Source organism: Scophthalmus maximus, chromosome 1, assembly GCF_022379125.1.
Source record: "Scophthalmus maximus strain ysfricsl-2021 chromosome 1, ASM2237912v1, whole genome shotgun sequence".
Taxonomy (NCBI): Eukaryota; Metazoa; Chordata; class Actinopteri; order Pleuronectiformes; family Scophthalmidae; genus Scophthalmus; species Scophthalmus maximus.
The window spans coordinates 9,977,501-9,994,459 of record NC_061515.1 but is presented as its reverse complement, the minus strand read 5'-3'; the positions used below and the strand labels follow the sequence as shown (position 1 = coordinate 9,994,459).

Below are 16,959 nucleotides of genomic sequence, written 5' to 3'. Positions count from 1 at the left end.
GGTATATGACGGGCACAGTGCGGGGTAAGTTTTAGCAGGGGAGGGGGTTTCAGTAGAGGGGGTAGAGGTTGTTATTGTCATGGATTACTCAGTGCCACTTGATCTGCCTATTGCAGTAATCCCCTATCTAAGCCCTTCAGGAAGGCAAAAACACACTGGAGTTATGTTGCACCAATGGAAATGTCTTGAAAACATCTCTTTGTAAGCCTATGGATGGGGCTTATTGACATTTTGCCTCCATCCTTGCTATTTACTGCCTGTGGTGATCCATCTAGAATTAGCCAGTCATTACACCACTCCCCCTGACCCGAGAATCCAATTATATGACCACCAATCTCTGCTTTTCCCCCCCACTTTTCTCCCCTCTCCCCTACTGTATCTCCTCATAAAGAGTTTATAGTGTTTTGATTTGATGCTGGGCTTGATGGGATATGCCCATGGTTGACTGGCCAGGGTTGTGGGGCCTTGGGAGCTGTAGTTCAGTGATGGAGAAGTCCGTGGGGAACTCATCAGAGACAGTGCTCTTCAAAAGGATGCACAGTTTCTAGTCCCAGCTCAGCACTAACAGGAGATTGAATTCATCAGCTCATTATCAAGCCCCAGATTAGTCACGTATTTTGAATCAGTTGAGTTGGTGGGCTGGAACAAATGACCCTTTAGGACCAAGGCTGCAGAATGCTTTTTAAAGTCAGTCACTTCATGCTTTGCCCTTTGCAGCAGTGCAGCTGCAACTGTCCATCTTACACGGTCAACAGCTGTAAAGTGTTCCCAGGACGCTAGACAAAAACACCAGCTGTGACGTGTGGAGAGGATGCAGATCTGAGCATGTCAGGAACATGGGGGAAACAGTAGGTTTCAGTCATGGTAAATATGACTACTTCGATTCCCACACAGTTTGACCTTATCCAAAGGCAATTTTGTTGACTTTTTGTATGTGGGCGCCCATGCAATAGGCATCTCAGACGTAATAAATGTGGGAGTTGAGACTGCTGGGGCTGCAGGTGTAGGCCCACTGTAGGACAAGAGACTGCTGCAGTGCAGAACAGAACCCAGCCGTTCAAAGGAGACGTCTGCGGACTATGCCCCTTCCTATCCCACACCACTCCCCCCTACCAGCCCATTGATGTCAGAAAAACCTGCTTTCTTCCCAGAGGAGACTGAGGCCACTAGAATCGCCACAGCAACACCACCCCTCCGTCAACCCCCACCTTCCACCCCCACATACGCACACACACCAAAAAAAACCCCCTCTTCATGGTCACCAAAGAGAAACGAGAAAGCTTGAAAGCAAGGCAGAGAGGGAGGGATTGTGCAATGGAGAGAATGGGGAGGGGGATGTGAGTAAATGAACTGGGCCTGGAGAAGAAAGGTTCTTTTAGAGTCTTTTCCTTGCCACATATGGGCTCGCTCCCACAGGCACGAGGAATAGGGAGAGAGAGAAACTGGTTGTTAAAGGGTGACTGACAACAGGTGGTCCAATGTAGTTGCACAATTTGTCTGCGTAGGAACTTTTCAATCACTTCGGTTGTAATTTATTCTTGTGCAAGTGAGAGACATGGATCGCCCCGAGGCTTGCCAGGGAATTCAGGCTGTACTGATACTTCATATTGTGTAGCTCCTGTAAAAAAAGCCATTTACCTACTGGAACATGCAGGGATTGCATAGTGCTTGTTAAAGAAATAAATACTTTCTTCATGGTTCATACATGCTTCAAATAAGATTTGCGCTTCAAGGAAACCAAGGACACACCAAATGAAATCCCTGGCTCAAACGCAGCTGCCTTATCTTACGCAAATTAAAGCTCTTTATCAATAGAAATTAATATTTAACAACTCTTTATGGGCTGATTACCGACCACGAGGTTGTGTATGTTACTGGAGTACTGAGGATGCTCACTGTGCCTGATTACACACATTATTTGATTATTCCGTTAAAAAAAAAGGAACATGTTAATAAGCCCCTGCATCCCCTCTGTTCACACACTGTGTGGTTTTCCTCACTTAACACGTTGACCCAGGCTGTACTGGAAACGGCTGCTCCACTGCTCTCGGACTGGCCTGCTTGGCATTCAAAGGGGGCGTCGTCTTCCAGTTGGGCCTTTTCAATCTGAAGATGATACTGCCCTGAAATACATATGAAGAGATGATTTATTTTTGTAATTATATTGTAATAACGACATGCACAACAAATCCATGTAAATAATACAAAGTGGAGGGATTCATTCAGTTTGCTTGTTCACACTCTACTAAATATAAAACTCACTTTTCACAGTTGTTGCATGCATAACGATGGGTATCTCTTTTAGACCCCCTTTTATATCTGTGATGATTTAAGCATCTTAAATCATACTGAAGGCAATTTTGAGGAAAATTTACAATAAAAGAAATTGTACAATGACAGTTCAGCACAGTAATATACTCTGCTCCTCATGTTGGGGTGTTTGATTTAGTTAAAAATAAACTACTATTCCTGTGGAATGAGCATCTCACTTGCTGAGAGCCTCCTGCTGCAGGCACTTCCACTGACATGCAAATAGTTGTCTATACTCATAGCAGACACGTTTTGTCTCAGAATGAATTTTGAGAATGGCAAATAAAATCCAATCCCAGATTCACAACGCCGACTGAATAAACTGTCTATTAATTGATGCCAGGCAGAGTCCTTCTCTCTGTTTCTCTCTCGTGAGATTGGCTCTGCCAACAGGGCTTGATTTGTTTGATGCATTGCCATAACCTGTGGGGATTAGATGATGTTCAGTGTTGGTTTTCCAGCTCCCAATTCTCTGGCTCACAGCCGACTAACATGTGCAAAATTGTATCTTGGTCTGACAACCACCCAGTCCTAAAAATGCATGTGTCAAGTAAGCTGGCAAGATAATTAACACCAACCAGAAGCAATTTTCATGTCCAAGTTATCATTGAGTGCAGAGAGAGAGAGACATTGAAGTTATTAATCATATTCCTCTTTCCTGAAATCACAAATACAGTGGTGCAATCACCCTGCAGAGTGTGTATTTATTGCAGGGGAGATGGCAGATGGCTGCAATGTGATTTGCTTGCTTGTCCATTATCCTGTATTTATAAATCTATTTTGGTATAAAGTATATCTACACAGCCAGAATAGTCTATAGGAGTATATTCTCCCCTCTACAAATCTGCACCTGTTATATTTTTGGGAAAGACCAATCCCAGTGCAAAGGGAAAAGAGAAAAACTAAACAGTGTCAGTTGTTAATCTTCATTTAGACAATTTTTTTTTAATTCATTCAGTCAGCCAACTTTTAATCAATATAGTTGGCTATAGCTTTTGTAATTTGGTATTGTGCTCCTATTCATCATATTGTCACATGTTTAGTGCCATTCTATTATTCCTAGGATAGGGTGATTCAATGTCAAAGTATGTATACTCTGGTTTCATTATTTCTAAAAGCAAGTGCAAAAGTAGTATATACACACACAAACACACACACGCACGCACGCACTCACGCACACACACACACACACACATACACACACACACACACACACACACACACACACACACACACACACACACACACACACACACACACTTGACAGGTGTGACCAAAGCGAATGGTCTTTATCATACCTTTGTCTGATTTTCAAGGCTTTCAAGATTTATTAAGCTCAACAACTTCATACTTTATTTGCAAAAACAATTTATTGTTGCCAACATATCAATTACAATCCCACCAAGTAGTTAAAATAATAAAGTGGTTATGTATAGTGGTGTAGTGGTCAAGATAATAACACCAATAATGATATCATTCATAATTAAATCCTACTAAAGTACTACAATTAAATTATACCTTGTAGATCAATCATTGAAGATAAACTAATAAAAACTCATTCAAGCCTTTGGTGCCTTGAACAACACTATCCTGCATCCTGGCTCATGTCGAAATCATCTACATTACTGCTCCATCTTAAGGGAACTATGGGTGGTGCATCTACTGTAAGTACATGGTGAAATCAACGCTGGCCTCGGCTGCGCGTGTGCTTGAATATTTGATTCCAGGCTTTTTTAAGCTTCGCTAAATATCCCCCAATCAGTGGAAACTGGTGGAGTAACAAGAGCAGTTAAGTGCCATCTTAAATGATTTTGCTCTTTCTGTGCAATGTAAAGTGATTGCACATATCGGTTTGAAGTCTGCGCTTTCTTTTCCTGGGAAAGTGTACCTGTGCTGATGGATAATATATTCATGAGTGCATGTTTGACAGCTTGTAATGTTCATGTGTACTATATATATTCTTATTTTGTTGTTTCTGATGTCAAAGGAAGCAAGATTCCCCCCCCAATCATGTAACTGCTGCAATGCTCTGTAATTGGCTCACTGACAACTAAGAAGGTTGACAACAACATTTTATCGTTACACACATTTGTTTGTAAACTTTCCATTCATAGGCATGGACAATATGTGCATGGGCATTTATACATCTCTGCGTGTCACTGGCGGTTTCCCACACTGTACGATAGTGTAGTGCGGCTTGTCTAGTTGCAGGCTGATCAGGAACAGATGCTCTTATCTTACTCGGGATTGCCTTCTAATTGGCTATTACTTTTTATAGACTGTAGTGCAGAATCTGCTACACACTTTATTCCCGACCACATTTCACTGATTTGCTGACACTCTTGACACTGTTGCTTTAATTTCTTTTCTCTCTCTTTGTCTTTACATGTGAGTGACAGAAGGATGTGTGAGAGGCTCTTGACAATCACATCACCTCCTCGGTCCCAGATGCTCCCAGTATAGATAGCCTATGTGCCATAAGGTTCCCATAACGTCTGTGTGGCTTTATTATAGCACTTTGAAGCCATAGCAACAACAGCATCTCATTTACTTTTAGAGTAGCCCGCATCAACATCTCTACTGGGGGATACTTCCTGAGCTGACAGCGGCACTTCATAATTAAACACATCACAATATAATAATGAAGTATGTAAGATTAATCTTAATAATGGCATTGTTATCGTGTTGCTTTCTTTGGAGCTAAGCTGAGATCATGTAATGGCCTACACAGCTTTACCTTGACCATTGTTATTTTTATCTTATTTCACTCAATTGGATCTTCTTTTGTTGTATTTTATTAGATTTTTAAACTCTTACTATTAGATTAAACTCTACCAAACCCATGAACTGCTAGCCTGATTTAAGGTGTTTTATTTTTTACTATTTCTGGTGTCTTTTTAGTGGTATCAAACAAGTTCTTCTGTTCAACTTGGAATTGGATTCGGCGAAACTCAAAAGGCCATAGACCGTATTCTGTGAGTATCCCTGTTTACCTCTCTTGGGGTTTCCAATCATGCTGTAGCGTGGAAAGCCTGGCAGGCTTCTCTGAGGTCCCAGGAGGAGGCCATCTTTCACCCACTGCACAGTCCCCGAGGCCCGCAGCAGCTCACACCTCAACACAGCTGTGGCCCCCATCCGCACGGTGAGGTTCCTGGGCTCAGTCCTGAAGGCCTGCTGGGCCCGCGTGCCTGGAGACATAAAAAGGAAGAGAAGGAAAGCAGCTGGAGTGTAGGGCAGGAAAAGGATGCGATGGGATTTAATGTAAAGACGTGGACGAGTTCAAGGGGTGAGTATTTGTGAGGAGTTTTAGGGAAGAAATAGAAAGAAGTAGAGGGAGCCTGACATAAACATACACCACAGGGGTTCGGTCTTTTGGTCTTTTGTCTGAGAAGGCACCCCGTTGTGTCTGGCCACATTATTCATCCTGGCATATGTTTTATTGATGGGAAACTGCAGTGATACAGCCCTGAAAATGAGTCAATAAAGTAATTACTGCAAATTAAATCCCCCTTTGGCCATGCAGATAGGGTATTGGGAGGAGGAAAAAATAAGCATGGGGTATCAGAGACCTTGTACACCTGCGGTTTTTCTTCAGCGTCGATGTCCCACCAGCTAATTCCTCCTGGGAAGAGTAATGATTATCACTTTAATCCCCCTTGTTTGTCATAGGTGGGGTTCGGCCATCTTTTAGCTAGGCTCTTCGGTGACATTCGGTGGTGCAGTGTGCTCGAGTAAGGATGGTAAGCTTAAAGCAGACACACCCCCCCCATGAGCCTCTAGCAATGGGGCTGGGATTATATGATTATGATACATAGGGGTTTATGAATAAATTCAGTTCAAGGAGCGGAACACAACTGCATACTCAAATTAGTGCCTAATATCTAAATGTGAATCTCTTTCAAACAATGCCCCACAGAGAAAGCCAGCCGGATTCTGCTGGGCTGTTTGAATCTTGACCTTCATTGAAGCAATGACCAAGTTGTTTGTGAAGTGCATGCTCTGTTGCGTCTGACAACATGAGTGAGAGGCAGAGCTTTCAGATCAAGGCTGAACCAGTCACCTCACGTCAAATATGAAGGGCAAGATTGGCCATTACAGAGGATGCATGCAAACAACCACACACAGGAGCACATTTGCATACAGTTTACATAAATGAATACTCAACAGTGATGTAGTCGCCGCTGTAATAGTATTGTATTGCATCATTTTGAGATGAACTTAATACAATATTAAAATGTAGTGATAGTGACTTTTCATGTCCATAAGTGACTGAGAGTTTGTAACTTTTGGATGATAAATAAGACAATCTTGCTCTTTCAACAAGTTGAATTCATAATCATTAAATTGAACCATGGCTCAGTTCATTACATTCAGGGGTTTTGCCACTATACAGCTTTACCCTACTCAATAGCTTGTGATGTCTAGTGTTAGCTTATGTTAGCCAACATTAGGTTCTGGTGTGTCAGCATGTCACAGGTAAACATTTTAATGGTTTCATCTAGAGCCTGACCGAAAATGATATTTGGGGAGTAAAAATGTCCGACATCAAACCCTTATGACAAGGGAATATAATGGAGGATTGATATTTTATAGTTTAAACATGGTTAAGTAAATTAAGTAAATAAATTGTTCTATGTAACATATAAACATATTTACACATATTTTCTGCATTCCTTGTTATGTAAATGTAAAACAAGTTGAAACATGGTCAAGAGACATGTTTGTCATGTCCTGTTTGTGGTCAACCACTCTCTTGACTCTCAGTCAGGAGGACTAATGATGATGTCCATGTTTTTTAAAATCTGGGTGAGTTCAAACTAAGGGAAATTTGATGGAAACCATCAGAGTCATCAGGCTGCATTTTTGCCATGTGTTCAATTAAGTTTCAGTGTTAGCTGTCCGTGTTTAGGTGCTGGGCAGGGTTTTTTTGTGTTGAAAACAGCTGACTGGTACAACTGCAAATCTGGAAACAAAGTTGATGACAGCAGTGACACTGAGCGAAAACAGTAAAGCAGGCTATTAAAACCAAAATAATGAACAACAGTAAAAAAAAAGAGCTTATAATGCTCTGTAAAGCTAAAAGGAACTTCAGAGACAGGTGGTAATTCTCTGGAAATTGGTCACAGCGAGTATGCAAGTATTTTACTGTCTTACTGTTTTTCATGTTCTTACGTACTTATGCTTAAGATCATACACTACATTTTGAGAGCATAAGTGGATTCATGATGGCAACTATGGAAACATGCAGTTCACTATAAGCACCCGCATGGTGCATCGTAACGGTCAAAAAGTTGAGTATAAAACGATGGACACTTATGGTTACACAGCAGAAGGGGAGGTACCACCAATCAATTTAAAACTTGTGAAAATTGCAACACATATTCTGATGGCTGCATAATTTCCACTTTGTGTGAACCAGGGGGCAAACATAAGTAAAAGAAGCACATTCATTTTTTAAGGCCAAGTAAGCAAACAAGCTACCAGATATTTTAGCGTGTGATGCAACAACCATGGTCAAACATAACAGTCGTCATTTCTGGTAAGTGCACAAAGGCCAAATAAGGGCCATTATTATTTTTGAGTTCATGAAATGAACGTGTGTCGGAATGTATGAATTTGTTATAAAATTATGCCGCTGTTAAAATAAATTTGTTAATGTGTGAAAACGTTTTGTGCACAGAGATATAATGTGCAAATGTAAAATGATTTATGCTTTCTGTGCATGTGACTGGGAAGTTCCAAAATCCCAGTGGTTTGTAAATACAACCATTGGTAAAGTATGAATTTTGACTCTGTCTTGACGCCTGAGCTGCCCCACCAACCATTCAATCAGACGAAGTCAAACTGTACAATCGGGGCAGAAGACGAATCACCTCTACCCTGACTCTGATTGGCTAATCCCTTCGAGGCGTCTACTAATTGCTAGCGTTAGCCTAGCTATGATGCTAATTGGTGCTACGAACTCATCCCCAACAGCTGACATCGTTGTTCCTGGTTTCTGCAGCTACTAGATGTCAATGAATGTAAAATGTCACCAATCCGTTGTTGAGATTTCCCCATTTAGTAAAATTGAGTTTCATCATTATAAAGTAGATTCTCTCCAAACTTTTGCTTTAAAAACCTGCTTCTGCCAAGAAACATGAACAAGGGTAATGTGATACTGTTCTTGCCATCTATAGCTGTGGTGTGCTACTAACCTACCATTGTTAGTGAGGTGTTTAACTTATGTGATGTTAACTTATGAACTAAATTGTAATATTTGTTTTTAAAATATCTTTCAATGACATCCCTCGATGAGGGCTACTGCAAATTCAAGACCAAAAAATTTAAAAAGATCAAGAGATAAGTATGACATTATCAGACATCCTGGTTAATGTTAACCGTTTTTCATTGACACTGAACACCTTGAGGAGCCAGATTGAGAAGGCTACACATGCAGGTACGGTTACTATTATGCTATACTGAATATTCTATATTTAGTTAGCAAGGTTCCAACTGCTCAGCCGAATAGCCTGAACATGAATGGGACTTGAACAGGCCACAGTTACTGTAATATTGGCTCTGTGGTGACATCAGATTCTCTTACCCCACATGAGGCAGAGAAAGGGTAGTGCTGAAGCAGACACAATCCAAGCTGATAAGAAGTCCATTCCACCACTGACACCTGACCTTTGAAAATCCTGCAACAAACAAAGGGGAAAAAAAATTCAAACATAAACACCACATTCCATTCAAGATGAATATCACAGGGATTAGCTTTTCAAAGGCATTTGTATTAAGTCCAGCAACATGGTATGTGAAACTGTCAATTCAAAATGTATGAATGATTCCAGCTCAGTTCCCAACTGAATAGTTAGATTTGTGATTAGCAGTTAAAAAGACCTCTGTGGCTCCTTATGGCATTTCTTCTTTAAATAAAATTTGCAAATAGTTTTTTTAATTTTTTTAAATTCCTTTAAACCTACATTTAATGTGAAGGAGTCTCCTGTAACACCACGACCACTTCTCTTACATTTGTTTCAGTAACCTGACCTCTCAATACCATGACAGTAGCATATTAAAAGTGTGATGCACTGTCAGGATGGTGGCGTGTCATGCTCTAGTTGTGAAGGTTGGGGAAAGAAAAATGAGGAATTAAGAATGTAGGCAGTGCTGTGCGTCTGTGCCGGTTGCACCTTATACACTTCCTTATTTGACCAGGAGGAGCCCTCTGTGGATTTTAAGTCAGTTTGTAATCACTTCAATTTATCTGCTGCAGGATTGGAACAAATAATAGTGATTTACTTAATTTAAAAGTAAATATTTTCTCATCTGAATAGACTAAATGAAGTGAAGGCAACAGCTCTTTGACGCATCTCCCCGCAGTCGATTAGTTGCACTCCAACAGGTTTTGATAAGAATTAACTCACACTCAATTATTTTTTCGCTCTCAAAACATTTGTGTATTTCAGAGCCCCCAGCACACTCTCTGAACACACAAGGGCAATTAGTTCCCTCTTCAATAGATAGAAATTCTATTCTGAGGAAACACTGAAAAGGCATAATAGGTCCTCTTTAAAAGGGCCCATCTTCGCTTTATCTCTGCCTGCTTTGAAGCGTCATGTAGGCAAACACTTAAACAAAATCATTATATCAGGCCTAACATTAAAATTTCTTCTTAAATGCATTGCAACTTACAGTTATTCATCACTCAAAAGGAAGTAAAATGAACGAGAGAAGTATTTGGCCGACACAGAAAGCTTGCTGCTGACCCCATGAGTCATCATTTTCATGTTCATGTCTTAATGAAAGCAGTCAGCCTGCCTGACCTCCCTACATTCCCTTTACCAAGTCAAACAACTGCCTTAATTTGCTGTAAAAAAAACTAAAAAACAGCCAGTCGACAATGTTGATTCACTGATGCATGTCTTTTTTCTTTGCATGAAAAACCTTGGATAGTGAATCATTTGTGGAATAACTGTGATGTGTCCTTTAACAGTTGCTTAAGATATAACATTTGATAAAGAGCAGACGGAATTTTAATTCAATTTGTCCTCAGTTTTAAGAAAGACACATATTGTAGTTCAGCAGCACTCAGTTTTTTTTTTCTACCTTGTTCTTCAACAGCTTCTTACAAATGCAAATTAGAAAGGTTGATTTGAAATTTGATTTGCTTGCAGAGACAAGGCTGCCACTCTCCTCACATGGGGCATCAGAGGTAGCCGAACCATTCAGCGTGACCCCAACAGGTAGCTATTTTAATGGCGTCTTTCATAACATCATCAAACGACTCAATACACTCAATCATAGACCAATTTAACGTGAAACCCCATGAAATCAGTCTATGTGCAGAAAATGAGATTTCAGTCTCCATGCAGCAATCCAATTCAGATGTGGTCCTACATCTTAATACCAACCTAACCTCTTACCAATCTCTCCAGTTGCCTGTGGGTCCAATTACTGTAGATTAAAGAAGCAGTGTTGTGAACCATTACCGCTTTAACGCTGAACTGCGGATAAAGAGGGTTTCTAAAAGATGCAGATTAGATTATCAGCAGAATCTAATCACATCCGAATCATTGATTGTGCATTAAAACATGGCATTATTTAAGCAGACTGATTAGGACCTGGCTATATGTGCTAAACACAGAGCGAACAGACCTCAGCCTTGAGGGACGACAGACCAAGTCACATCAGCTTGATCCAGCCGTTCAGCAATTACTGACAATGCACATGGCCACTACAACTTTAAGGCAGCTACAGGCGCCCAAGTTAGGTGTTTGCGTGTGCTTTGTCTCCGCTCCCTTCAGCTGAAAGTGTTCAAGTTTACTGGATTACTCTGACTTCGCAACACACATTCACAAACCTGCTCTCCACAGGAAAAAAGTTGAGAGACAGAGAGGCAAAACCTTCTTTCAACCTCCACCAACTCAAGCACATCTGCCTGCCTAGGGTGCACAGAGAGAGGGAGAGTGAAGCAGGCAGAAAAACACACACACACACACACATACACACACACACACACACACGCACATACACACACATACACACACACTTAGGGCGTATCTCCTTCTTAAAAAAGCCAAGAATCTTTGAATAGGTGTATGGATTTGCATGTGAGAAAGGAAGCTGCGCTTACCTGTTGAGTGACGCCAAGGCTCAGGAGCGTCTTTTTGTCTTCCTGATCTACAGATGGCTCTCTGAACACAAGTGAGCCACAGAGATGTTAAAGAATGCCAATGGGACTCCCCCTCCTCTCACTCCTCCATGTAAGACAGAGGCAAACAGATAAAGAGAGGGAGAGAGGCAGTAGGAGAGATTGCAGAACGAAGGAAGGCGTGTGAATGATAAGTGCAGGTGGCGATGGATACAAGGGGCGATCACCTGAACAGCAAAAAAGATGTCAAAAAACAATGACAGCGTTGTTGAGGGCCCAGAGGATTCAAGGGAATTTTACTTTAGGGGCCACACAGCAACAAACTGATTTAAACTGTTGTAGGACCTCTTGTTTCGGGAGAATGGAATAAATAACTACAACATCTCGATAAAGTCGCAGTGAGACAGTTATAAGATCAGAGGAATAAGCCTTTTGTTTTTTTTGCTATTCTGCCTTTCTGGGGAGTATTCATGAATCCAACTCTTTAGCATTTCACTGTGCTAGGTTGGAAGGAGCAGAGCAGCCCTCAAAGATACAGATGCAGCATGGATGTCCTCACAGCTGCTAGTTTGTAACATTTATGCTCATACATAATGAATGAAATAGAGTATCCACATTACTGTATGTCCTATACTGAATACTCCTGGGGTGGTCTGAAGATGGAGACCGAGACAGGCCAAAGAATCCCCTCCTTGTCAATTATATACTTATAACTTAACGGTGGCTAGAGAATAACCATTTTCTCAGTGGAACATATTGAAAGCTTTTCTTGCAAGACAACTTAAAGGTCATGTTTATTTTCCACGTGTATGCACTTGTGCCGTGGCTCTGTGTTGACGAAATGTACAAGCTATTTGCTCAGTATAAACAGAAAAGCAGTTGTACTGCTGTATCTGTTTTTCCACGATGGGTCAGCCATGCAGCAATGGTAGACCAAGCACTGCAAGTCTGTGAAGACAGTGAGAGAGGGAGAGAGACTCCCACATTTGTGCAGCAAGCAATAAAGAAAGAATGATAATGACGCACACCCTCCCGGTGGCACAAATTCAAGGACTGAAGCTTTATGTTGTGCATAAACTGCACACTGCTTGGTGCCAGTGTCCAGTATCTGCTCTGTGTGTAGTGTGTGCATGTGTACAGGCAGTGTGAGCTGGGTGTGTGTGTGTGGCCCAGATGTTAGCAGCTGGGTTGTGTAGTCAGAGCAGGCCCCACAGACAGTCATTAAGCCCAGCAGCCCAGGGCTGGAAGGTTAATTCCCCTGCCTGGAGGGGTTTGTAGGTGGGAGGCAGGAGGAAAGAAAGGAGGGAGGAGGAGGATGAGGTGGAGAGGCTGCGGAGGGAGCAATGGGAGGCGAGGGGGCTGTGAAGCTCAGCACTCAGTTCACACAAACAGCACTGTCAGCAAGAGTGGAGGCGCTCCACTGCCAGACGAAGGGAGAGGAGGGAGAGAGCCGGGGCCTGACAGAGAGGTGGAGAGGGAGGGGGAGGGAGATGGACAGAGGACCTGAAGATGAATGGCAAGAGGGGAAATGCGGGGAAGAGGAGGGAGATACAGTAAGAGGGTAAAAAGAATGCATGTCAGGAGGTTGGACAGGCAGAGGATAAGATGAAGGGGACACGAACGAGCAAGGTAATGGAGCGAGAGAAACGGATGGAGGAAGGAGACAGAAAGATACTGTAAAATGGGCGGTGGAGTGATGAATAGAAGACACGGGAGGCGCAGGAGAAGGGGGAGAAGGGAGGAAGGAAGGAAGGTTGACATGAAGAGTTGTTTTGAAAACCAACAGGAAGTCTACTGACTCAGACCAGTGCGGCAAGGAAAGCCAAGAGGAAGATTAATCAAAGAAAGCAATAAGCACTACGGTGGAAAGCAACACAATACGTGGAAGAGGGAAAGACGGGGTCATGTCCAGGAGATTGATTCAAAAAGTGGAGTAGGAGTGAGACTGCATGCAATTCTTTGTGTGTTTCAGTTCCTGTGTATGCCTGTGGGTGTGTATAGAATGTGTTAGGAAGGTGCATCGGGTGGGGGGGGAGTGCTTAAACGATCTGTATTGCCATAAGCAATGTGGTAGCTTATATTTGGTCACTTGTCATAATTCATTATGGAATTATTATTTTTTTGACATCATGTTGGATTCAGTATCTGTTTAGACAAGCAAAGATATCCAACGCAAAATATGGTGAACCATGCCAAGAAGAGGATTTAACTAGTTCAGTGGGCACAGTTCTTAGGAAGCGGTTAATTGAATGAAAAGGGGCCTTATTAACCCTTGAATACCGCGGAGGGCTCTGACAAAGGCCTGCAAAATTGTCTTTGTGCATTGAGCTGAAGAGTATTGCATCCATCCTCTGAGCCTCGGCATTAACTACAGCCATCTGACCTGGTGATCTGATTGGAGCCGTGGCTTCTGTTGCCTGCCACAGTGCAGCTGCCATATCAGCGATGCTTTGGTGTTCTAAATCTGTAGACAAGGTCAGCAAGGGTTTTTTTTCCCCCTTCCTGGCCGATCCGGCTACCGGTCGACCACAGGAGGAGGAGAGTCAACAGGCAGCCACAGACTGAGAGTCCGATGCATCAGAAGAAACCAGAGACGACAAGTATAGGCCATCACTAAAATAACAGCAGCAAACAGAGATAAGAGGCTGACAGTTTAGATAGTTGCCTAATCCCCTTCAGCAGCACTTTCTTAACAAATATGTCAAAGTGATGAATTCCGAATCAGGACAAGGAATTTGTCCCACAACTGGCAAGTTAACAGGACGAGATCCTCAAGCTGCTGTCTCTGGGTGACCTGCGGACCGAGTGGTGCCAGAGCGTGTGGAAGGTACATGTGTCAGGGTTAAGACGGATTTGGAAAAACCCAATTAAACACACCGATACACTCTTTGCTGTTCCCCTTCAATCCCCGGCCCCGTGTCCCTTTGCATGTTGGCAGCAACATGGAAGTAAAGAGCTGGGCATGTGTTTGTGTGTATGTGCAACTGTGTGTGTGTGTATGCGTCGGGGTGGATGGAGAGGCTTGAGACAACCAGCTGTGGTGTCCAGATTGGGGAGGGATTATTTTCCAAATCTCCCCCATTTACCTCAGCTGCCTAACAAGCTCCCATATAACCATGTTAATTCACCGATTCTGCGACTCTGATTCTGCTTTTAATAACAAGCACTGTGGACCAAATTAAATCTTGTGGATGAGGTTTTTATTCAGATCTTTTCTAGGTAATGTACAAAATGAGGAGATTTACTGAGCAAGTGTGAGAGGGTTTATATTAAATAACATCTTCATCTGACTAATAAACAGCATCAGATAAAGGGATATGCAGTTATTGATGGCTGAGGGGTGCTAATTAAATAGACAAATATCGTTAAGTTGCTGCTAGTGTTCAAGGAAGAAGCAAAAAGCTAAAAAGTATCTGCCTTCTTTAGGAAAGTGGAGCTCTTTATCTAATAGATTCCCGTGTGAAGTCATGAGGTCACTGGCTGGACAGGATCGCTGAAAACAATATTATTAGGTCACTGAGGGAAGAGGAGCAGGGTCAGAAAATGAGACTCAATCTGGCTGAGTGAAAATGCATGGGAGGGAAAGTGCTGACACCTCCCTCGCTTGCGCTCATCCAATTCCTGGCGCATACTCTGTGCCGCTGATATTCATACCGAGCTGTCCATCCACGGTCCACAAACTTTAACGTTCGCCGTCTCCACCGCCCCATCTATCACCCCGCTGCGGTGATGGACGAACGGGGATCAACGCAGAGAACACGGCGGTGGGAAGGGGAGAGAGGGTCGGTGGTCGGAGGAGACATTCGGGGACAATATTGAAATTTGAGGTCAGAAAAGACAATTGTTGTATCCACTCTTGCGTGTCCCATTCGCTTATCAGAGCCACTGAGCCCATATACAATAAAAACACAAAACTTGTACATAATGGCACACATTGAGAGAGAGAGAGAGAGAGAGAGAGAGAGAGAGAGAGAGGGAGTGAGAAAGAGACACACAGACACACACACACACACACACCCACACACACCAGGACTTCCTATCACAAGCAATTCAATATAAAGATACGCACAGCTCAGGCAATAACCTGATCCTGGTGAGAGATGTTATGGGCTTTGACAGGCGGGGCCGGGCCACACAGCCCAGGCTGTTCTCCCAGTGTCACTAACAAAACAGAAGGATTAGAGGATGAAACCGAGCTAAATCTGGGCAAGCTAAAAATGGGGGCAAAAAACAAGGCATGGAAAGAAATGATACTGAATGGATCCAAAGCAAGCCTGTGACAAAAGCTATTAGGCAATAAAAGGCCACTTTAATAACAAAGCCCTTGTGTTCTATTATTTATGTTCTGCTGTCCACAAATACAGCCAGATACGGTGCATATGCACAGACGTACAGTATAAATGTGCCTGCCCCCCCCCCCCCCCCACCTCGCACACATTTGTATTTGTGTCTCTTCAATGATGGAACCTCCACTGACTGAGATTCATACCAACCTTTCACAACTCTCTCGATCATGGCTTTAACTACAGTGAGTCAAGGTTAGCAGTAATGTTCCTCCTCACCTCTCCATCTCATCGCATTAGTATTACTTACTTAAGATTTTGCAATTTTGACCCTGATTGGGATGGGATTATTAAAAAGTTATATATATACTGTATATAATGGAGGTTTGTTAATGTAGTGATTCAATTATTCAAATCAAGTATTTATTTGTGATTATGACAGAGTGAGGATGCTTGCTGTTGGAGTTTTGTCACCTCAACCCGACACCGAGGGAAAGACACTGCTAAGACAGGCTAGGATTATTTTTTGAATAGACAGTCCATTAGGCATTGACGTCTGGCAGTTTTTTCATCAACAGTGCTGTAGTTGTTGAAGTGAGAGGATATTTGATGTTTTTTATCACAAGGTGTGTGTGGCTGTGTTTGCAATCATAAAGTAATACTTCTGCTTTCTGAAATATTAGTAAATATTTGAGTGTTATTAGAAATATATTTAACTATCTATATTATTTAACTATAACATATTAAACTTAGGAAAAGACACTGACAAGAAAAAAAATATAGACACCGTTTTTGTCAGCATTGTTGGTATCCTTTTCTAAAAAGTAAAAAATAAACAAAAAACAGCACAAGCATGTTCACTTAGAACTCACACCATTAAAGCGTAAATAGACAACTTTTGTCTTAAACTTGTCATGATGATGTTAAAACTTAAATAAGCATAAATAATCAAATATGTTCTCAATTTTGGGGGCTATGCAGTAAATGTCTTCAATCATGATGTTGTCATACCGTTTTGAACAGAACAGGCCAGCACAAACCGTCTTCACAAATATGTCCTAATTCTAAAAGGCTCAGACTGGTTCTCACACGGATAGAAGATCAAGAGCATAGAGACATTAAAAAACACACAATCAGGCCCAAATACACCTCTGCCAACAGATGGGCTTATGGCTTTTGTTGAGGTGGAGTTTGCTATCCGGCCTGTCCCATTTTCCGAAAATCCACTTT

At 42.1% G+C, this 16,959-nt stretch overlaps 1 protein-coding gene across 2 annotated transcripts in view; it reads right to left on the bottom strand.

The window, feature by feature from the left end:
• Nucleotides 1–11,550, bottom strand: part of nphs1 (NPHS1 adhesion molecule, nephrin) — a 37,660-nt gene extending 26,110 nt beyond the window's left edge. For both annotated transcript variants that reach the window (XM_035637760.2, XM_035637780.2), the window contains exons 1-4: nucleotides 11,429–11,550; nucleotides 8,897–8,990; nucleotides 5,304–5,498; nucleotides 2,001–2,123 (exon numbers count right to left, since the gene is read on the bottom strand). In XM_035637760.2, coding sequence (XP_035493653.2) covers nucleotides 2,001–2,123; nucleotides 5,304–5,498; nucleotides 8,897–8,960 — 382 coding nt within the window. In that variant the 5' untranslated portion in view covers nucleotides 8,961–8,990; nucleotides 11,429–11,550. The remainder of the gene's footprint in view (nucleotides 1–2,000; nucleotides 2,124–5,303; nucleotides 5,499–8,896; nucleotides 8,991–11,428) is intronic.
• Between the last annotated feature and the right edge of the window lie 5,409 nt (nucleotides 11,551–16,959).